Source organism: Epinephelus lanceolatus, chromosome 22 (genome assembly GCF_041903045.1).
Source record: "Epinephelus lanceolatus isolate andai-2023 chromosome 22, ASM4190304v1, whole genome shotgun sequence".
Taxonomy (NCBI): Eukaryota; Metazoa; Chordata; class Actinopteri; order Perciformes; family Serranidae; genus Epinephelus; species Epinephelus lanceolatus.
The window spans coordinates 4,900,516-4,923,253 of record NC_135755.1 but is presented as its reverse complement, the minus strand read 5'-3'; the positions used below and the strand labels follow the sequence as shown (position 1 = coordinate 4,923,253).

General features: G+C 40.5%; 2 protein-coding genes across 11 annotated transcripts in view; one reads left to right on the top strand and one right to left on the bottom strand.

Moving 5' to 3' along the window:
• The window catches only part of LOC117245898 (uncharacterized), a 112,952-nt gene that overhangs the window by 58,807 nt on the left and 31,407 nt on the right, over positions 1-22,738 (bottom strand). Inside the window, exons 1-3 of one of the 8 annotated variants that reach the window (XM_078163814.1) lie at positions 3,912-4,088; positions 2,452-2,554; positions 617-958 (exon numbers count right to left, since the gene is read on the bottom strand). The exons of 1 other annotated variant lie outside the window; for it this stretch is intronic. In XM_078163814.1, the coding sequence (XP_078019940.1) occupies positions 617-958; positions 2,452-2,554; positions 3,912-3,920 (454 nt within the window). In that variant the 5' untranslated portion in view covers positions 3,921-4,088. Of the gene's footprint in view, positions 1-616; positions 959-2,451; positions 2,555-3,911; positions 4,089-22,738 lie in introns of those variants that run through there. 6 more of the 8 variants (XM_078163813.1, XM_078163812.1, XM_078163807.1 and 3 more) reach the window with 6 other exon arrangements.
• LOC117245881 (low affinity immunoglobulin gamma Fc region receptor II-like) lies at positions 7,081-16,423 on the top strand. 3 transcript variants are annotated; one of them, XM_078163933.1, is made up of 11 exons: positions 7,081-7,131; positions 7,225-7,269; positions 7,556-7,816; positions 8,605-8,850; positions 9,173-9,358; positions 9,873-9,908; positions 10,047-10,124; positions 10,445-10,513; positions 11,504-11,578; positions 12,276-12,370; positions 15,340-16,423. In XM_078163933.1, exons 1-11 carry the CDS (start codon positions 7,101-7,103, stop codon positions 15,361-15,363), a joined length of 1,146 nt encoding a protein of 381 aa, XP_078020059.1. In that variant the 5' UTR covers positions 7,081-7,100; the 3' UTR covers positions 15,364-16,423. The 3 variants fall into 3 exon arrangements, with proteins under 3 accessions (XP_078020059.1, XP_078020060.1, XP_033465361.1); XM_078163934.1 differs by lacking the exon at positions 15,340-16,423 and having other exon boundaries at positions 9,236-9,358; positions 12,276-14,254; XM_033609470.2 differs by lacking the exon at positions 15,340-16,423 and having other exon boundaries at positions 12,276-14,252.

Genomic DNA, 22,738 nt, shown 5'->3' with positions numbered 1-22,738 from the left:
TGTCTGTCTGATTATTTCGTGTAAACCGTTCTGTTCCTCAGACCCTAGTTAGCTGTCAAAGCCAGAACATCAACCTGTCACTTATAACCACGGTTCCTGTATGACAACCAATCACAGTTGGTCCCTGAACTCATGATGGAGCTGCATGAAGTCACGATTTTTACTGTCGGCTACAGTAGAGTAGGAAATTCAAAAACAGTTCATGTCTGAAAGTTGGTCCTGGATCACTGCATATAAGGTAATGTGCTTGTTAAACTCCTTAAGGTATGGACATATAACTGACTACCAGGTGTGAATTAGCAAAGGCACAACCTGCTCTGCTCAGCCTCACTCTGCCTTTGATTAGCTTAACCTGACATTCTCACCCTTAACCCAACCAGTCTTACTCCTCTTGCCTAAATCTGACCAATTCATCCGACGAAGGCAATGAATTCAAGCAGAGGGAGAGTAGGGCGAGTCATGCCTTCACTATCTTAGGACACACAAATTTGCCTACAAGGTCCAGGGACCCTTAAGCCAGACCTTCTGTGTGAGTGGCTGAAAGCTCTGTTGATCCCACTACAATTCCTCTTTGGATGCACAGACTACACTGTAGATACACTATGTGTCCACTTACCAACAACAAGCTCAACAAAAGAGTCTATATTCAGTCTTGGAATGAAGCATCTGTATCTTCCTGCATCAGAAGGTCTCACATCAGAGAGCTTCAGTGAAATGTTTCCTCTCTTCAGTTCATCAGTGAACAGAGACGTTCTTCCTTTGTAGGATGGATCTTTATTCTCTATGAGGTCCTGCCCAGCACGCCATACAAAGGCAAAAACAGAACTCAGGCCAGATCTCGTCCACTCCAATGTCTTGGTAGCAACATCCACTGCAGGTTCCAGGTGACATGGTAAAATGATGTCATCACCGATTGTTGCCACTATTGGCTGAGGTGAACCCATCAACTGAGACTGACCTGGAAAGAAAATAAATATGTTTATTAAATCCTGCAGTAGGAGCTCATTCAATCTGTTCATCTCTGTGAGGGTTTGTGCACCATGATGCTGTGCTAGTAATGGCAGATGTGTTATAAATGAGCATTAAGGTCTGCTGACACTGAGGCATTTGTGATGTCACTGCTTTTCATGTTTTTCATCTGATTTTTCTTAAAGCCACGTCATTAGTGAATCATCAGGTCACCATTTTAATGTGGCCAACACTTTGGTTTGTGACCAAAAAGCTGCAGAGCTAAAGCCATTCCCATCGACCTCTGCTGCACTTTGTACTCAGTGGTAATTAGTAAATGTTAGCATGTTAATATGTTAATATACTTAACTGAGACTTTGATCAACGTAGCTGCTGTAGAACATCTTCATAGTAGCCCAGTCATTGTTAGCGTATTAGTAATTTGATATTATCAAGTAGCTCAGAGGTAGAGCAGGTCCTTGGGCTGCTGAAGATGCTGAAGCACAAACTGCTCCTGATGACTGTTCTTTCATGTGTGTGTATGTGTGTGTGTGTGTGTGTGTGTGTGTGTGTGTGTGTATAAATAAATGGTATGGCAGCCTAGGCCACCAGTGTGTGACAGTGTGTGTGAAGTGTAAAAGCGCTTCAAGTGGTCTGAAGTAAAAAAAACAAAAAAAACAAATGCTATACAAGTGCAGTCCATTTACCATTTGCCATTTACAGCCTCAGTAAGCATGGCTGTAGACTTATCCTCTTACAATATATGAGATAGCCTATGTTTTACAAAGTTCAGTGTGTGAAGCTGTTCCACTAACCATGTCTCGTAGAAATTACGTATGTAACTTGCAAAAATGTTCATACTGAACATACCTACAAATGTTGACTACAGTGGATCTCATTTGTTATTCTAACAGTATTCACTTGTGACAACTCAGGGTCAAGTTGTTTTAGAGTCAGTTCATAATGACATCAATATCTGTAGACAACAAGTAGAAATGTTTTATATGTGGTTGTACAACCTGTTTTCATTCAAAAGACATCGAGGAGTCTGGGATTGAGAACGTGTTGCATAAGGTGTTACCTCAAAGCTCTTCTTTACCTTAGCACAGCCTCACTAGTTTTAGTGGCTATTAGTCTTGTTACAATATATGCAACACGTTGTGCAAAGTTCAATATATACGTCTCCTAGAAATGACATGAAATACAAAATATAATACATATCTGCAAGATGTTGACTGCAATGAATTTTATTTGTTATTCTTAAAACATTTGCCTGTAACAACTCAAGTATATTATGTTTTAGAGCCAGAAGTGAGTCTTTCACTTACACATTGTTTTTGCCATCTGAGTAAAAGTGTTTGAATAACTGAAGTGCCAGTGTCCAAAAACACTCAACAGCAGCCTTTAACCTTTCATTTACAGGCATTTATTGATGTGATTCTGTCATTATGTTTGATTCAAGGCCTCACTGTGTCCTTGAGCCTGTATTTGTGTGTGAGTTACCTCTACAAGAGTGTGTCAGGAGAATATGGAAAATCAAAACACTGAGGGGTCTGAGTGGAGACTGAAGGGACAGTCCATTCCTCTGACGAAGCATCTTGACGTTCTGAAAATCAGCAGAGACCAGCAATACATTATATGGAAAATAAGCTTTAGAGTCACAGCATTAAAACCACTGGCTGCTGAAGTGAATAATGTTCATCATCTTGTCACAATGTAATCTTCTGCTGGGAAACCTTGGGTCCTGATATTTATGTGGATGCCACTTGACACACACCACTACCCCAAACACTGTTGCAGACCCCTTCCTCCTTCAGCCAGACAATGGCCACAACACATTGCAAAAGCTGCTCAAAAATGGCAGAAGGAACATGACAAAAAGCTCAAGCCACTTCCAAATTCCGCATATCCCAATCTGATCGAGGATCTGAAGAATGGAGCGGTACCAAAGAGGTCCTGTGTCCATGCTTAGACAGGTCAGAGCCTAGTGTGATCCACAGTGGGGCCTCTGAGCTGTTGAGAAATGGACACAGAGCCTCTGGGGGCGTCCTGTGATGTCTGGCACTGCAGCATTGGTGGAGGATTCTTTGAGTCTTGTGGGTTACGATATGGTTGTTTCGGCACGTCCCATGGTTACTCAGCTAGATTGGGTTCTAGGGTGGCCATCGCTACCAGGGAGTTTTGTTGCCATGAGGGGGGGTACTTGGTCTGTAATGGTGTTTATGTGGGTGGAGGTTGTCAGGTGGCAAAACATGAAAGCCAGGACCAAAGGTTTCCCAGCAGCACATAGCACTGTAACAAAATGATCAATGATATTTACTTCACCCGTCACAGGTTTTAATGTTGTAGTTGATTGATGTGTATAATTAGCCGTCCTGCACCTGTGGAAATACCCTCAGTGTTAACTTCAGAACTGACACTGTAATGTCCATGTAATACGGTTAAACTTTCACTTTTGGCCACAAAATAAAATCCATGTATGTTGCAATCAGACAGTTATGATTTCACTTTTCTTGACAACTCAATAGTCAAAGACTATTTCTTAGTGAATGTAATGCTTTGCTTTGATTCTTACAGACTTGTTCAATAGTTGAGACCCCGTCACAGCCCTCTCTATGATACAGAGACCAGTGACTCTTTTTAAACTTGTAAACATTTTAAAATTTTCAACTAACAAGCATCATGTTCAGATGCATTTTAAAGATAAAAAAATAATCATAATAAAGGGTGACAAAATTTGAAATCATTAAATCACAAATATTCAAAATTTGAAATACATTTCATAGATTTCAACTTTTTATGCAGGTTTAAAAAAAGACTTAATAATCTGTTTCAGGACATCACCACAGAGCCCATAACACTGAATGCAGACCTACTTTTACTGTCGGTAAACTGTGATACTATTTTATGATATAAATTAGTTGAAACAGGTAAAATAGGCATAAATTCAGGAGACGACGTACCTGCTGCATGCTGTCAGTTGAACAGACTAAACGGCCAAAGTCTGTAAATCATTGACCAGCTATGACCTTATCTCACCATGGTTTATGGCGGTCTGCTGGCTGCATTACATTTAGTTTGTGTTACAAATGATATCCTAACAGCTCATGCATTTCCCGCTGAACTTCCCAAAAGAGCCACTCAGTGTTTTCACGTGTTTTTCCAGAGTTGAACAGCGACAAAGTCACGTTGTAAGCCACATTATTAAACTCAGTAGAGGATTTGATTCTGCTTTTATACACTAAGTTTCACTTTGAGTATCATCTGAACTTTGAGCCTGTTGCTAGGTAACTCATTACCACTGTAAAATATTACAGCTGCAATTAAAACTATCAGGAATAATAAAAATGTTTCTTTGTTCTTAATTTAGGAAAAAGGGTGCGTTCACCAAATGGACGTTAGGTGTATTATCTTACTGCTGAGAGCAGAACAGGACGTTTTAGTCCGTTTAGTGGTTCAGTTGTTTCTGCAGTGCAATGTGTTTACTGCATTAAGTTGTCATGGTTACAGCATGTTTACTCTCTGCAATGACAATTAAGTTGAAGCTTATCTAATCTACAGTATGAGTTCTTTCTATAAAGTGAGTGACTGATTTAAAGAGAAGAATCCAAAGAAGCTTTGCTGAGTTCAGACCTTAGTGTACTGTATTACAATGCTGACTGTGGCTTTTAAAGGAGAAATCCAGTATTTTCACTTTGGGCCTCATTTCTGGGTTGGTTATGATGAAACTGAGTAGTTAAAACCAAAATTGTGATGATTGCTCCTTTTTGGAGAATTTGGCTTTCCTCTGCCTGGCTTAACACTGCTGCCTATGGCCACAAATTCACTTCCTGTTGGGTTTAGAGAATGGCTCCAAGAGGCTTTTCTGTACGTCTTGGGATGTTCCATATGCCTGCCAAGTCTTGTACACAAAGGTCATACCAGCTTTGGGGGCTGCATTGTTACAATCTTTTAGGGGGCACTCCTGAGCCATTTATTTGCAACCGAGCATGTTACCCTCAAAATATATTTTTTTTTACCAGATGTGATATGTAGAGGAACAGCCTCTCTGGACTTCCCTTAAACCAGTATTATCAATGAACAAGACAACAAGAGACCATCGGGGGTCAAATGTTTAGGACACAACCTGTGTATTACCCCCGACTGGACAAACACTTCTTTCAGGCACCCTTCGGCCAAAAGGATGTAGAAAGTCACTTGGGATCCCTCAAGTTTCATCTTAAAGTATCCAGCCTTGGGGCAAAATGCGGTGATGAACGAGCCACTAGTTGTCGTGAGACGATGCTTCTTTTCTCAACCACATCCTGTCCATTCGCATTGTCCCGGGGAAATCACGCCCTCCCCTCTCTTACCAAATGTTTCTGTGTGACAAAACTGAAATGTCTGTTGGAAGTGAAATTATACATTTATCCATATTATGTGTTTGGAGTTGTAGAAATATAATTAGGGTTCATTAATCAACTTGTTTGCATGAATATGTGCTTCCTCATTTTGTTTGTCATTATATGTCGCAACTATAGATTAGTCTCAATTGTATTCGTGTTAATTGGATGCTAAGGACCGATTTTGACCATAATGAGAAGAGTATGTGCCTATCGCGCGTAACATGTCAAAGTATATGTCAAAGAGATATATATATATATATATATATATATATATATATATATATATATATATATGTATATATATATATATGATCTGGTATAATAAGAAGCATTAAGTTTCTTTTGAAATAAAGTAATCAGCCGGTTTTACAACTAAGAAGACCGCCTTATCAGATCCGCCCACTTTCAAAACATGTGTGCTGTGGTGCACTCGCTCTCTAGTCTTGTTTTCCTCTCTGTTGTCTCGCTCTCTTGTGCTCTTCTTCTTGGTTTCTTTTTCAAACCTTAGCCTCTTCTGTTTTTACGTTTTAGTTATGCTTTTATACTCTCATGATCATGGCTGTTTCAAGACACTCTGGGGGCCCTAGGCAAGAGGCACCTTGGAGCCCCCCCCCCCCAGATACCAGTGAAAGTATGATACCAGTGAAAGTATGATACCAGTGAAAGTATCATGGTTCTGAGTAGTATCACGATGCCACAGCAAAAATGAGGCAGATGTGCCTTTTGTCATTTAGAAAAAGATAAATCCTTTTTCTATAATACATCAATGATATTTCCACAGACAGTTAATACTGTTTAATGTCCAGTTATAAATGACATGGATCAAAGATTTGTGGCTGTGTTTCAGTTAATAAAAATACATTCATTCTTATAATCATAACATATCTTCCAGGCATGTCTGCTGGAATTACAAGAATTGTTGAGAGTGGTCATGATCAGCTCGGGCAGATGGAACATGGCTGCCTAATGATGATCTGCCATCTACTGAATGCACACACAAGTCAGAAATGGAAAGTGAATGCACCTCATGAGAGCACATGGAAAACAACACTTCATTCATTACCCTCGCTTATGTTTTAAAAGACTGGTAGGTAGTTGTAGTTATGATGATACAACTTGCTTGTTTTCCCTAATTATCCCATGCTCGTGCTTTATGAGGACATCTTGTGGCCACAAGTCATCACAGCAGTTCCATTTGTAATTCCATTCATGATCATTACTGCATGACGTACTGGGAGAGTTTAGTGACTAACCCTGAATGTCTTTTTAAATCTTATCCAACCCAGTCTTTAGTAATGCTCTCACCTTTAATTAAGTATTTTCATTAAAGTATTTCTACGATTTCCTAAGAATCTAAACATTCGTTTGACTGCTTTTTTACAGACTGTCAGAGGATGAGGCTTCATCATCACTGGGTATATAAATGTCTAGCTCCAGTCTTTGAAATCAACCAGACAAGATCACACATCACGCTCTTCAAATAGCACATTTTGGGGGGTTGGGATCAGGTGTGTTACCCTTCAGTTGTTGTAGAGTTGACTGGACTCACTCTGGCAACTGAGCCGCAGCCACCACAGGTTAAGCTGGGGCGGCCATGGCTCTTAACTGGGTGCTTATACTTAACAAGTGACGGACAGTATGGTGAAGCGAATGTGGCCCCGGCCTCTGCATCATCACCAGAATAAACTGAACAGGAAGAGGAAGTTGTCGTCTATGTACTTGAGCTGTATTTCAGTCTGATGCTCATTCAGTCCGCAGCAAGACACCATGGAGGTCACAGCTCTCTGCTTCAGACTGTGTGAGTACTTCTTTCTTATTTTTACTAAGTTTTAGATCCAGTTCAACAAACCTTCTATGTCTGATATTGTACTTTGCTCCTTTCTTTATCCAGTGATGCTTGAAGTCACTCTGCTGAACAGCTTTACTCAGAGAAGTGGTGAGTGACAAAGATAAAATCCTAAAGATGCTCCTCAGCATTTGGCATCATTCTCTGTATCTAAAGTATGTTTTAAATCTGTCTGTTTCTAAGTTCCTAATTAATCAGTAACCATGTCGCTAGCAAAAAACATAATTTATCCTGCAAAAGGTCCCATTTTAATTTGTTACAATGTGTAGACACCGACTGTGCAATGCTTTTGGCAATTCCGTTTGAACATAAACATCATATTTATCCAGTTCTGAATGTTTCTTCAGTGACACTACAATTTCTGCCTTTGTTTCAGATGCAGCTTTTCTTCGTATCACTCCAGACAGACTGCAGCACTTTAAATATGAGTCTGTGTCTTTTCACTGTGAGGGGTCTGGTGGCTCGACTAAACTGAGAGTGATCAGGAATAATGTGGAATCTGATCCAGTATGTGATAAGAGGACGCCATCAGGGTCCTCCTGCACCATTGAAGAAGTCTATCCATCAGACAGTGGAGAATACTGGTGTGAGACTGAAGGAGGAGAGAGAAGCAACAGTGTCAACATCTCTGTCACTGGTAAGTTTATTTTAATTCATTTAATATTTATTTTGAATTTATAGGTGTCTGAGGATTCTTATCCAGTGTATCCAGTATGACACTCAACTGATAAAATTCATTGTTCTTCGATCAGAAGTTGATCAGGTTTAAACTGTAAATTTAGGTCATTAACAGATTGTTATTCAAAGCATGTTTCACATAATCATGCAAAATGTACAGGGAAGTTTCAAAAGTCTTTGTTTCGTCTCTGTCATTATGAAATCTAAAATGTCTTTGTGTGTGTGAAAGTCTCTCAGGAATACCTTCCTCTCTACATATATAATAACTCTGAAGCAAGTTTAACAAAAGTTAGCTTAGGTAGCCAGATGTTGAGCTAGGGTTGAGCTATCTGTCACAGCATTAAATTATTGCTTACATGAGTCCGGGGTGTTGAAATAATCCGTCATTGACGATACCCGTGATATTCAAACATAAAATATTGATATTGTGATATTAATACACATACGATAATGTCACGTAAAATCGAGAGCCTCTTAAATCATCTCCACTTTTTTCCATTTTTGCCTTGTCTCCCTCCCTGAAGGCCATCTGGCCTTTTCACTATCAGTGGTACGATTCTGCACATGTATGGTTACAGACTCTCTCTCTCTCTCCACCTCCCTACACTCGTACTTTTAGTGTATTTCACTTGGGGGAAAAAAGGAGACAAAACATCATTATATTTTTGTATTGCAACAGTATAATCAAAGTGTACTCTCTTGGCCATGATAATAGTGTAGTGAAACTTTTACGGACTTGTTCCTCAGCTGGTTCAGTGATCCTGGAGAGTCCTGCTCTTCCTGTGACAGAGGGAGACAATGTGACTCTGCGCTGCAGAAACAAGACGGTGTCCACCAACCCCTCAGCTGATTTCTATAAAGATGGCCTCCTCATCAGGAGCAGCTCTACAGGAGAGATGACCATTAACAATGTCTCCAAGTCTGATGAAGGACTCTACAAGTGTCACATCTCTGGAGCTGGAGAATCACCAGAGAGCTGGATGGCTGTCAGAGGTGAGACATGACGAAACAACATAAAGATGATATTTTGCTGGTCGTGTGGCCAGTTTGGCCGCAGATTACACATGATCATGGTGCTGTGACTTATGAAACGTCTACTTGTTTCACACAAATTGTGCATGACAGGTGTTTTTTTAAAGGAAGTGTGATAAAAATTGTGACCATTACCTGCATTAAGGCAGGCTGTAGAGCCACCTGGGCTGACACGTGGGGGTTTCCTGCTGCATATCTTTAATATTTACTGCTTCTCATGCATTGTTTTATGCTTTGCAACCTACTCATGTTTAAAATTCTATTTAAAATTAAAACTCCGCAGATAGTGTCATCTGTAGTGTTACAGCACATACCGTTTCTGTCACCCCTTCATCACCTCATCAAGAGCCCCACTCTGATGACGCTGGTGCCCCTCGTGTCCTCATCCTCCTGTGGATGTCCGTCACCATTTTAATGTTGGCTCTGGTGCTGGTGGTGGTTGGATTCCTTAAGATCAGGAAACACAAAGGTAAAGAAAAGTGACTACTTCTAATATACAGCATGTTAATAGCTTCCATAGAAACACTGAAACAGGAAAGCAACTTGTCCATGTTAGTGTCAAGAGCCTCTGACGCTGCTCCCTCCTTCCTCTCCATTTTAAAGCTGTTGTATGCTGTGTTGTCTGATTAGCCATGGCGGCTAATGTTGCTCACGCTAACTGTCTAGTTCACAACTGAGCTTTAAACCTTATAATTCCTGGTAACCTTGAGGATATCATTTTAGCTTATATCCTAATAATGGAGGCAAAGCTCTTCATGTATACCCAACAAGAAATGCACTTTACTCTTTTTTTTCTTTTAAATTTGCTTTTAAACAGTTGACAATGTTGTACTCATCTGAACAGCTTATACATCTGAATTGTGTCTGTTGTCTAAAGCAGGAAGGAGCACACAGAGTAGTTGGATGATATTCTACATTGTTTTTTGTCATTTCTGTGTCTCTGTGCCTGTGGATGTCTATTTTTTTATTTTTCTCTCCATCAGTTTCCTCAAAGAAACCAGACGCAGCATCAAGCTCAGGTGAGGACAGTCACAAAGATATTTATTATCAGTCTTTGCTCCATGTTAGTTTAATTAATCAAAATGTTTGAATTAAACTCCAACAGTTGACCAAAGAATTGAGACTTAATATGATCCTTAACATGTTTTATGTTTCAGTCTGTGAAGAGGACGCTGCAGACGATCCAAACGGTGTGACATATGCAATCGTTGTCACAAAACCGAGAGAGGACACAGGTTTACTTCACTTTACATTTAATTTTCTTTTGTTAAACATAGTGTGAGGACTGTAACGGATAACGTATTTCCTAATTAATAGCACACATTATGAGCATGTACGCTGCTTATTTTGAGAGGCAGAGTGGTTTTAACTTCTTTACTCAGATAAACCACTGAGACAATTAAAATAATAATAATAGTTCCTTTGTGTTGCCGTCTGTCATGTTGAACGTGTCAGTTGAGGTGTTGTTTCCAGTAACGACGTGCTGAACTGCAGGACTGATGTGTGAATCATTTTCTCAGCCTCTCAGTGTGTCACACATGGTGCTTTGTTTTAGACGCTGCAGACACTGCTGATAATTTGAGCCTCAAGTCAAACCACAGCAGAAAACCACGCACAGGAGAAGGTGAGAGGGTCTTTGACGAGTGCGTCAGTTTGAGTATTTATAATGTGCTCTTTAAGTTTATCAGTCCATCAGTCTCTCACTTACTCGGCCAGCTCCTCCAAAACCTCACACCACAAAAACTTTTTCTTCAGCAGTGGACCTCATCAACATGGTCCAGGACCCCAACTGACATGAACTCTTATACCCTCTCTCAAAGACACTGTCTACATGCATCACATTAACGCACACCTTGTACTATTACCTCTGCACATACCTGCTCAGCCATTAACTTTACACATCCCCTGACTGAGTTTTGTCCATCCTGCATAAAACATACATCTCTCTTAATCTGAAGCAGCATGCATGTGTGTATATATTTATATACGTTTTGTATTATTAATCTGACAAATAAATGCAGCAGAGTAAAAACTATAATATTTCCCTCTGAGATGTAGTGGAGTATAAAGTAGCATAAAATACAAATACTTAGGTGCACTTACCTTAAAATGCTCTAAGTTTTACCAGCAGCAGTTGCAGAGTATTTTGTTTCTACCCAGTGCTACTTACTAACAACTACTAATATTTGTAAAATGACAATGTATAAATGCTCCGGGGCAATTTAAAAACATTTTTAAGGGTAAAAAAGATGCTAGAGTACATACAAAAGCAACACACCAGAGCTTGTTCATCAAAAAACATCCTACTATAGGATTCCCCTGGACCCCCATGAGGGGACTGGGTAAACCTCCAATCTCATCAAATTCTAGAAACATCCCCGAAGTTGTAGTATGTTTTTTTTTTTTAAAAAAGTATCATTATCATATTTTGATTGTGATTTATGTATTCTATATTTGTGTTCTTGCATGTTGCAGTACTTGACCTTTTTTTTTAGTTCTAAACATGTTTAATGTATGCACCAAAAAACAGATAAAGAAAGAAAGAAAGTTCCTTGTAAGTGAAAACCGCCTTGGTAATAAATCCATGTCTGATTCTGATGTTCGTCTCCTTCAGATGAAGATGAATCGTCATTTCAACCTGTTTACTCTGCTTTGACCATAAGTGAGACTCCACAAGCTCCCCAGCAAGGTGAGTATATTATTAAATAACATATGGACACTTTTGCACATTTTCCAAAAAGCTGTGCAGACGTTCACACATTACATTATAATCTGGTTGAAGATCCACAAGTAGACTTCAGTGAGAAGTTATGGTTATTCTGACCCCGACAAAACCACTTCTTACCCTACTAGTGGTTATGTACATTTACAGTGTAAAAGCACATAAATGGGTTAAATGCAGATTTTGGGAGTATTAACTTAATGCAGGTTCATCTTTTCCAGAATATATTCTCCCTTTTTGTTTTGTTTTTTTTGCCAAAGCATCTGGTACATCTGGAAGTGTTGCAGCATGTTGCAGCTGATGTTTGTCATGGTTACATCCGCAGTTTGGTTTTGTCTGTACAATGAAACAGGCGCTGCTGAAACATATCCTCACACCACTTTTTGTATGATACCCCATGAATTTTTTGCCCCATGATTGATGTCACTTATCGTAAAGTTACACGCCTCGTGTAAAGTTATGAATGCTAGGTTTAGCAAAAAAACTAAAAATATGGTGATGACGTACCCTAAAATGACTCAAGGCTCACACAGTTCCAAACACCAGTATCCTGGTAACCATCAGTTAGCTTTCCTTAAGGTTGCAGTGTTAAAAAGTGCTGTTTAGATGATCAGATTTCTTGTGTATTAACATGAAATATGAATTGTACTTGTCTGTAAAACAGAACCCGGATCCAGCACCAAGGGGACCACGAGTCCCACAGCAGCCAAAGACCCAAGTTCAACAGAGCAGGAACTTCTCTATGCTCCTGTCCGGAAGGTAAAACTGACGGCAGCAGCTTCCTCTCAGTTATACTAATCACTCTTCATAAGTGATCTTGACCTCCTCACACTACAGCTGTATGGCAGTGCTCTCCTCTGAATATGAACTCAAGTGGTCACAAATCAGTCAAGAACACAGAATGTAATGTATATGAGTGTAAATGTTGGTCATGATACTGTGAATCTGAAAATAGCCATCCCGCTTCCATAGATGGATGATAAAATAAAGGTTTGTTGGACACACATGCCTTGAAGATTCCCTCCTGTGTTGCAGAGTGACAGAGCTCCAGGCTATAACTTTACAGAGCAGTGATGATGTTTGTTTGAACATCTCCAAAGTGACCTTGAAGGCAACACCTTCAGTTTAGCTGAATGACTTCAGACTGAGCTCTGTTTCTTTACAGTCATTGTACTCGAACTATATTTCTTTACATACTCAACCTTGGAAACACACATCTGTGTGTCGTTAGCAAAGCTTGTTCCTAAGCTTTTGACTGTATTCATGGACTTCTTCAGTGAATGGAACATGTTCAGGTGTCGTCACATGACCTACATTCAGAGCTTAAAGCCTCAGTTTGTAAAAATGGTGAGTAACAGTGACATCGGCGGTCAAATTCTAGATTGCCGTGCTCACTCACGCTCACTCACTCACCCCTCCCGTCGGGTAAGTGACAGTGGCCTCGTAGGACAAAAAGCCTTGTGTGTGTTTTCAAGTTTTTCAGGAGTATCTAGCGACGAGGTGAATATTTATTTAGGAATCTAAACCATGTTACGATATGTTATAGCTTACCAGTGAGATATAGGTTATCTGTGAGATATATGTTAGGAGTGTTTTATTTCTAATTGTTTTGGTAACACGAGCAAACATTAGCACAGTAATGCTAAAATAACATGTTTTATGTGATAGTCACGGCAAAGTGCGGCAAATACAGGTTGGTACGATTATAATATATGCGTTTCCAGAGTGTTCTTCCAAAGGACACAGGGAGATGAGGAAGAGGGAGAGGGAGAGGAGGAAGACCAGGGAGAGGAAGGGGGCGAGGGGGTAGAGGCGGTGCAGGAACGGCCAGGTGAAGAGGTGTGTCTCGGCTACCCAGAGGGAAGAGGAGGAGAGAGGGTGGCAGCCTTCGCAGCAGCGTGACAGGAATCAACAGATTAGGCTGTAGGCTAGGCTAACCATTTAGCTGTAGCTCTGGGATAATGTTAGCCAAGGCTAGCATAACGTTAGCACGTAAACGTAGCCGTCACTCAAACTTAGACGAGAGGGAAAAGTAGTTGCAAACATGAAGCCAAAATGATTTTAAAACATCAGATTGAATTACCTGTCTAGCAGAAAGCAGGCAACCTCCGCATCCCTTGTGAAATCCTTCTCCTTCAGGAGTTCTTTCCACCTGGAATAAGCAACGCCGATATTCACTCGCGTTTTGTCCCGTCCTCGCTTATCTGATCTTTTTCTTTTATTTGGTGGCTTGGTTTCCCTCTTACGGGGCAAAACACATGTGTGGTCCTCCATTTAAAGTGCGACAGAATCATAAAAGTACAAAGCAGGTTCATGCAGAAGTGCCCCAGATTGATCTTCACCTTAACCGTCTCCAGTGACGGCAAGTTCTAGGTAAACGCGAAAGGCGAAGCGCGTATATCCCTTTCGGCCAGTGTATTCAAATATGGCGATGCAAGAAGGCAGCCTCCACCAGACCGCGCCCTGCCTGTGTATATATAGAGAAATCATTCTAAGCCTATGAGAAAGTTTCCATTTGTATGTGAATTGCATTACACTTTAGTAAATATATATTTATGAAAGCAATAGTTGATATTTGCTAATAAACAACCACATAAATTACACATTGTAACTTTAAAGGTCCACTGTGTGAGATTTAGGGGGATTTAGTGGCATCTAGTGGTGAGGACTGCAGATTGCAACCAGCTGAAATTTCTCCCTGTTAAAATGAGCAGCGCTTGAGGGCAGTTACTTGCGGAGTCAGAAACCAACAAAAAAGGGCGTTCTTAAACATAAGCTTGATATGCAGCTGGTTGCCATTATGGTGTAATGGTGCCTGGCAGCATCAGGGGGAAACAAGACGTTTGGGTGGCGAAAGTCAAAGTGGGGCAGTGGACGGGTCTCCAACAGAGAGTGGTGTTTGTGTTCAGTAAAATTCTAAAGCCAAACGCTGTTGTTTTTCCCTAACTCTAACCACTTCCTTTTGTCGCCTAAACCTAACTGTGTGTTTATTGTTGAAGGAAAAAAACATCAATTTCACTGCACACTATTTTGAAAGAGACTGTATGCAAACTGTACATTTCCTGTGAAAACAGAAGTGTACTTTGAAAATAGACAATGCATGTAACAGACTGATGCTGACACGGTGTCCCAGAACGTCAACAACCAACACACCCAGGGTACCTTGCACATCGTATGTGAACGTGGAAAGTCCATGACCAAACGTGGTCAGAGTGAGAATGTGTTGAAACAAACGGACCTGGTGATTTTAACTGGTAAAAACACTGAATAAACTAGTTTCATGTTGCAAATCAGTGTTTCTCTGATGCCGTTTGGCATGTTGGAAACGGGTCACTAGCCCGGCACCTACTAATACATACTAACCTTTTCTCTCTGAGATCCAGACATTCAGAAGGTGATTTAAAACTGTAAAATAAGTGAATAATGCAGTTTATATAAAACAATGTTACCCTGATGCTCCTGTCATGGAGGTGCTGTGGCCAAAATGGAAATGCATATAGCCCTATCTAGAGTCGATGTTTGTCTCTGTAGAAAGATGGTGGTGCAACATGGCTATTTCTGCTCCCTATGTAGATATAAACGACTCATTCTAAGGTATCAAAAGCACAACTACTAGGTCAAATGGTCATACCCTCCAGTTGTTGACAGCTCCTGAAAAAGCTGAGTAAGAGACCTTTGAGTTTAGGACCTTTTACCATAGGTATATCTCTATGTGCTCTGTCTCACAGGCCACAGAGAGCAGAGACACCTGACTGAATGAAGACTCTGTGCTAATGTGTGCAAGGGAAGAAGAAACGGATCATGATTACTGTTGTGTTGTGCAGCTTTGTGTTTAACTTATGTGTATCCTTTTTTTATAAACAGTGAAGTTCAATTGATCTCATAAGTCAGACAGTTTTAAAGATATTTAACTCACAGCATCAGTTCCTATTATTCTACCTGCGAAAGCTAAACCACATTGTACTATCTTCTGTGTTCACACGTATGAAGACTAAATGATAACTGATAGTTCATATTTTAACATAGATTGTAATTTTTCCCAGAATAGTGTACAGCCTGGAAATCTTATGGGGTGGTTTTGTCTTGGTAATTTATGAATAAACTGAACATACAACACACAATTTGCTTCTAGTGAAAATTTGCTATTGTTATTTGCAGTTGTAACATTCAGAAACAATCTCTTTCAGGCAAAAGGGGCTGAGTAAACCATAAGGCCATGCAGTCAAAAGAAATAAAAACAATAACATGATTGCAGTCTTTTGACTGTCACAGTGCTATAATGTGAACAGTGCATCCACTCTGCCCCCTGCTGTGAAACACCTGTCATCTCACATAAACATAAACACTTTTCATCCAAGAAGACGAATGTTGTTGCTCTTGTTTTTACAGAAAAAAAAAATGTGTTTGTTATTTTTCATTTTAATTTGCATGCTGATATTTATGATTTACTGTGTTAGTGGAGAACATCTGCACAAGCTGATGTGGACATTTATTTAGTTTTGCTTGTGTTACACTTTTTGACAGTGTTGTGTTGAAAGCTTGTAACTGCTACATTACAATCTAATAGTCATGCACATTATTTTAGTCTGCAGCACAACACAGAGTGATCCTACAATATTGCTGTTTATTATATGAGCTAAAAGTTCACGCTATTATTTAAGAACTTTAACCGTTCAGATTATATTATTCTTTGAGACCAGGTGACTATATGAACTATATAACAGGTATGTCTGTTTTTATTTGTTATTTCTATGTTTAATTTCACAGTGAAGAGTTCAAATTAAAATATATATGCTATCTCTTATATTCCTCTACCTGTGTACTTCCCACCGCCCGCCTTTTTCTTCCCATCTTTAATTGTAGATATATAATTGTATTGCACAACAATTGTTTGCTTTGAAACATGAAACAAAATGTTATGCCTCTACATTTAACATAATTGTACCGAAACAAATTTTAGTCTTACTCTTGCTCTTTAAAAAGACTGTTGATTGGCAGCTCTTATTTTTTTTATGTTTTTTTATTTTGGAAGTAAATCAATGTGAATGTGAAATCACAGGACAGCACACACACACACACACACACACACACACACACACACACACACACACACTTAGATCTTAGATTTAAAAGTTCAATCAAACAGTAAACCTTGGTTTTGATATCCTTGTGAAGGTTTGATGTGGACATTAACTGATTATTATATATCAGATGTGCTTTTATATAATAATCAGTTACTGTCCTAGTGATGGCCAAATGAAGCCTCATGAACCATTTTCTTTATTTTCTCACTCCACCAGATGGCACTCTTGGTTTAAAGATAAAGGATGAAGGAATGGCAACGAATGTGCTTTCAAACCTTTGTTGAACAGACAGCGCCATCTATTGGCTTCAGAAAATGCCGACAGTGGTTCATGAGGCCTCATTTGGCCATTACTACTGTCCACATGTCCCCCTGCAACCCACAAAGTACACCTGAGGCTGAATGGAATGTCTGTACTAAAGTTTCATAGTAATCCGTCTTGTTGTGGTTGAGATATTTCGGTCTGGATCAAAGTGGTGTACTTAGCATGAGCTGGCAGACATGAATAAATACTTTGTTTCCAATAAATAGTTCATGGTTGTATTCAACAGTAGACGAGACCTACTGTATATCTCAAAGTCAACCAGCCGCACTTCATTAATAAAAACCTGCACAGCTACACAGGAACAAGTTAATGATAAACTTGAACACTATAATCCAGACGTTATCTAGGTCAACAAGTTATCTAACTGACCTGCCAAAGTCAACAAGTCATATCAATCAAACACAAGAAATAGTTTCACTTTCATTTTTACAGCTGAACTTCAGTGAGAGTGCAGCGCCCCCCACTGTGGTTAAACTGCAACTGGCAAGAAATGTCTCTGTGCCACAAATAGCAATATTGTGCGACAGTTGATACAAACTGAACCCATGCTGAGCTCATACCCTCTGAGTAGGGAGTGCAACACGATATATTTCTAATAGTGAAGGAAACTCTTGTGCTTCAGCCAGATATTTCTCCTCAATTTGAGGTCGGTGCTCTACAGATCAGGACAGAAAATCCATAAACAATATCCGATGGGTCACTTCAAAAAAGACTGAACCCGAAGGAAGAAAACTGGAGCACTCGATGCAATTAAAAGTTTAATGAGGGTGCAAAACGACTAACGTTTTGACACACAGCGTCTTCATCAGAGTCAAACAGGTACAGACGGTTCAGGCAGGATAAATAACCTGCTACTCAAGAGGGCTGTCTCTAATTGGTTGAGAGGTAATTTGAATCTGCCAATACCATAGTGGCACTCATTCACAAAAAATAGGAGTATGAAAACATGGCAGTCATAAGAAATAACAGGAAATGGATAATAACCAGAATCATACAAACAATCCACCTGTTAGATCTGGACACATAATAGAAACAGGCTATAGAAACTTAAAGAAAACATGTCAGGCTCAGCTCATCATTAAGTCCATGTGGTTGAACTGTGTTCAAAGTGTAAATCCAGTGGGCTTCTCTTTTAAGGGGTTTGTTAACGATATCTCCTCCTCCTATTTTTTGTGAATGAGTGCCACTATGGTATTGGCAGATTGAAATTACCTCTCAACCAATGAGAGACAGCCCTCTTGAGTAGCAGGTTATTTATCCTGCCTGATCTGTCTGTACCTGTTTGACTCTGATGAAGACGCTGTGCGTAGATACGTTAGTCGTTTTGCACCCTCATTAAACTTTTAATTGCATCGAGTGCTCCAGTTTTCTTCCTTCGGGTTCAGTCTTTCAAAATTTTGTATCTATTGGATTTAAAGGCATCAGTGTGGTGAATTTTGACAGTCAAGTTATGATGGCAGAATATGTCTAGATTTCAACATCTTTGTGCTTTTAATGTGTGAAAAATGTTCTATTTTTACTGATAAAAACACTAGTGGTATGTTATGGTGAAGGGTTACAGTTAAAATACGGCTAAGGATTTGTGGTTAAACATTTCAGTAATCAAAAGAAAAATGACTAACTTACTGATCTGCCTCTGGAGGGCTATTTTATTATTTTAAATCATGTGCAGACAAAATATTCTTTTAAAATTCCCTCTCTCACAAACACGGTTACAGATACACAAAACAATACAAAATACCCATAACGAAAGGAAACAAAAGGTGAGACTCAAATCAATTACACACAAACAGACACAAATTACTGCTTTCCTCCCTCACGATTTGCAAGTATGGCACCCTGAATCAGAGCATTTAATTTTATGTGGGTTCGAAAACAAGATTTCAAAAGCCTTCTGGTAGTTAAATGCCTCTGGGACAGGCCCATTTATGTCAACCCACTGGATCCGTGGCATGCACGATCCGGCCGAGGCGTGGGTGCTGAAGCTAACAGCAACCACTCAAGTCAATGTAAGCTGCTCCACCAGTCCTAGCATCCTATAAGCGGCTCAGCGCTCAGCTAAAAATATGCGCGGGGTCTATAGTTAGGTGCACAACCTAACGCATTGATGGATTGACGCTGACCGGAGTCATTCATTCCAATAGAGGTGAAAATGACGGACAGTAATGGACTAGCGTGCAGCACAGCAGCGGTTTTGTTGACCATCGGACCGTGGAGGCATTGGACTTTTCCTACTCGGGCATTGACAACATGGGCGAAACGGAGCGTTACGGTGCCAGAAGTAGGAAATAAAATAAATAAATTTATGCAAAAGAAAAATAAGCATAAATTTTTTTTTTCCACTATTAAAAGGGATTGTTGACCATAGGTTGATTTGTATGCGGTTGATAATTAATCCATATTTTCGAATTTTGCACTCATTTCCATAGCCCATTTCGCGCCTATATATCAACTCTTTCAATAGTACACTACTCAACTCGTCTCAGTTCAGTTGGTACAGTGACAGTCAACATGAGAGATCTTTGCAGGAAGATATTGCTAGCTCTTCTCTCTCTTCTGCTAGATCACTTCGCTAACAGCTATCGCTGACAGCACACTAGCTAGCCACCTGCATCTGGCCAGGTCCGTCAACGACGGAACCTCGCGGCATTTTTCTGGGGGTGGGGAATGCATTTAACGCTAGTGATGGCCAAATGAAGCCTCATAAACCACAGTCGTTATTTTCTGAAACCACTAGATGGTGCTGTCTGTTCAACAAAGGTTTGAAAGCACATTTCACTGCCAGTCCTTCAGCCTCAATCTTTAAACCAAGAGCGCCATCTGGTGGAGTGAGAAAATAAAGAAAATGGCTCATGAGGCTTCATTTGACTTCACTATTTAACGCTCCGTTAAAACAGGAAAAATAGGTTGTGCACCCAGCGTATTTCTGACGGATGCCGCGTGATGGCGCGTCAATTTGCACAGACCAAATGAGTCAAACAGGAAGTCAGGCGCAGAAAAGACCAGAGTATGCAGTCAATTTTCAAAATAAAACACCCATAAAAACTCTGGATCGTATTTCACATCGCTACATCAACATGATGTGATGTGTAACTACCATGAGCCGAATGAGAAAGAAAAAGTTTTCAGAGGTTACTTCAATGGTGCTGTGTGTTGCCGTGCAGGCTCAGAGTTGTCTTAAACACAGCCACACAATTCGCTACTGCTGTTTTCCGGGTGTTTCCAAGAATGCTTCGCGAAGTGGATGTCAGTATTCCTCAGTATTCCATTTAGAAATGCGTTCTGCTCTATCAACTCAAGCTCACGCTAGCGCTAGGAAAGCAACATCTGTGGTGAGGCTGGGGAGGGTGAGGGGGAGGGAGGGGGGAGCCAAAGAATTCTCAGTAGGCGCTCCAGCCGGTGTGCTACAGAGTGACGGAGGCATTTTATATCTGGCCAATTTTTGTGAGACTATGGTGGGGCAAATCAGTCAGTGTATGGAAAACACTGTATATATATATATATATATATATATATATATATATATATATATATGTACACTGGAAAACTTGTGTCCTTTTCCTCCTTGTGTGGTGTATTCCCCATGATCTGGTGGGTGTGCCTCTTTAAGTGGTCTGACCGGTAACCTGTTGAGACGATTTACTTCCAAGTTCGCCGTTCCGCGTTCCCCGTTGCCCCTCTGACTCTTCAGCGGGGGGCCACAGGGGGGCCGGACTCAGAGTTATGGGGCACTGGCCCCTGCTGTGTGTCAGATGCCTAAGGCTACCTTTCGCTGTGGTATGATACACTGCTTGGTGGACTGCTTGGTGATGCAGCTGGACAAAACCATTTGCGGTGTTATGATATGCTGCTATTTGGCTGGACAGCACCTGTTTCAGCAATATGAAATGCGGACAGATGGTGTCAGTTCACAATGCGGTTGGACAGCAATGGTTGCGTTAGTATGATATGCTGCTGGACGGTGTCAGTTGGAAATGTGCTGGTAACACCTGGAAAAGTTCCTATAGGGCAAGTGGCAGAGGTGGAAGATGGGACGAACAAACCCTGAACTTTTGCCTGGGAGGCCGGTGTTCGCTTCTCCTTTTCTAAACCTAACCTAATGCTTTTGTGGACGTTCAGCCGTTGCCATGTGCTTTTGTTGCCTAAACCAAACTATATGCTTTTGTTGTTTTCCTGTCCTGGAATGTCAACAGCAGACACTGAAGAATACCTGACCCGTAATATGTAGACACAAAGACCACTGACAAAGCTTTGATATGTGATGACTTAGGATGAGAATGGGTTGGTTGCAGTGTTATGATACACTGCTGGATGGCGTTGGCTTGAAACACTACTGGTAACAACGTAATATAAAAGGAGCTTGAAAGTCCCTATAGGGCAGGTGGAAGGGGTGTTGGATGGGCCCAACAAAACGTGGACTTTCACCTGGGAGACCAAACCATGATGTTTTTTTTAAACCTAACCATGAGCTTTGGTTGACATGCCAGTGTTGGTAGTGGCATCCCAAATGGTAAACAGCAGATGCAGGGATGGGCAGTATTTCTATTACTTGTATTTAAAATACGTATTTCAATTACATTTATAATTTGTACAGATGAAAAAGGAGGTTGCGCATCAACAGTGATGATACTCAGCTATTTATATACAAGAAGGGCGTTACTGCACAGCTGAAGTAATTAAGGTCCACCTTCAGCTGTGCAGTAACGCCCTTCTTGTGTATGAATAGCTGGACTGATTGTATGTGTCTTCAAACGCTCTGAAGAAGGCCATGTGCCGAAACGCGTTAGCTTTTGTTTTTTTGATGTGAGCCATTAAAAGAAGTCAAATGTGAGTACATTGTCCGCCTCCTTAACTTGGCAATTTGAGATGTGCTACCATTTTTACATTTTTGATTTTTAATTTGTATTTGATAAGGCCGATAAAAAGCAAATGTAATTTGTAACAAAATACTTTTAAGTGGAGTAATTTTGTATTTAAAATACTCAAAATACTTTCTCCACGAATCAAAAAACAAAAATAATAGGCTACACATTCTTATGAATATAATATATATATATATATATATATGTATATATATATATATATCTATATATATATACCGTCATCCTCTGCTTATCCCGCAAGGCGGGGGCCTTGGCGGTCCGATCCTCGGCTACAGAAGTTGGCTCTTGGGACATAGAATGTCACCTCTCTGGCGGGGAAGGAGCTGGAGCTTGTGGTAGAGGTTGAGCACTATCGGCTAGATATAGTCGGCTTCACCTCGACACATAGTTCCGGCTCTGGAACCCAAGTCCTTGAGAGGGGTTCAACTCATGTGGGCAACGACAGCGGGACCTGGAGGGGCGAGATTGGGAGGAACAGCCTGCCCGATCTGAACCCGAGTGGTGTTCAGTTATTGGAGTTCTGTGCGGGTCGCAGTTTGGCCATAACACCATGTTCAAACATAAGGATGTCCATCGGTGCACGTGGCACCAGGACAGCCTAGGTCGCAGGTCAATGATTGACTTTGTAGTTGTATCATTTGACCTGCAGCCATATGTTCTGGACACTCAAGTGTCATACGGATTACTGTTAATTTATTATGCTGATCTGTTCTGTACGACATCTATTGCACGTCTGTCCGTCCTGGAAGAGGGATCCCTCCTCAGTTGCTCTTCCTGAGGTTTCTACCGTTTTTTTCCCTGTTAAAGGGTTTTTTTTGGGGAGTTTTTCCTTATCC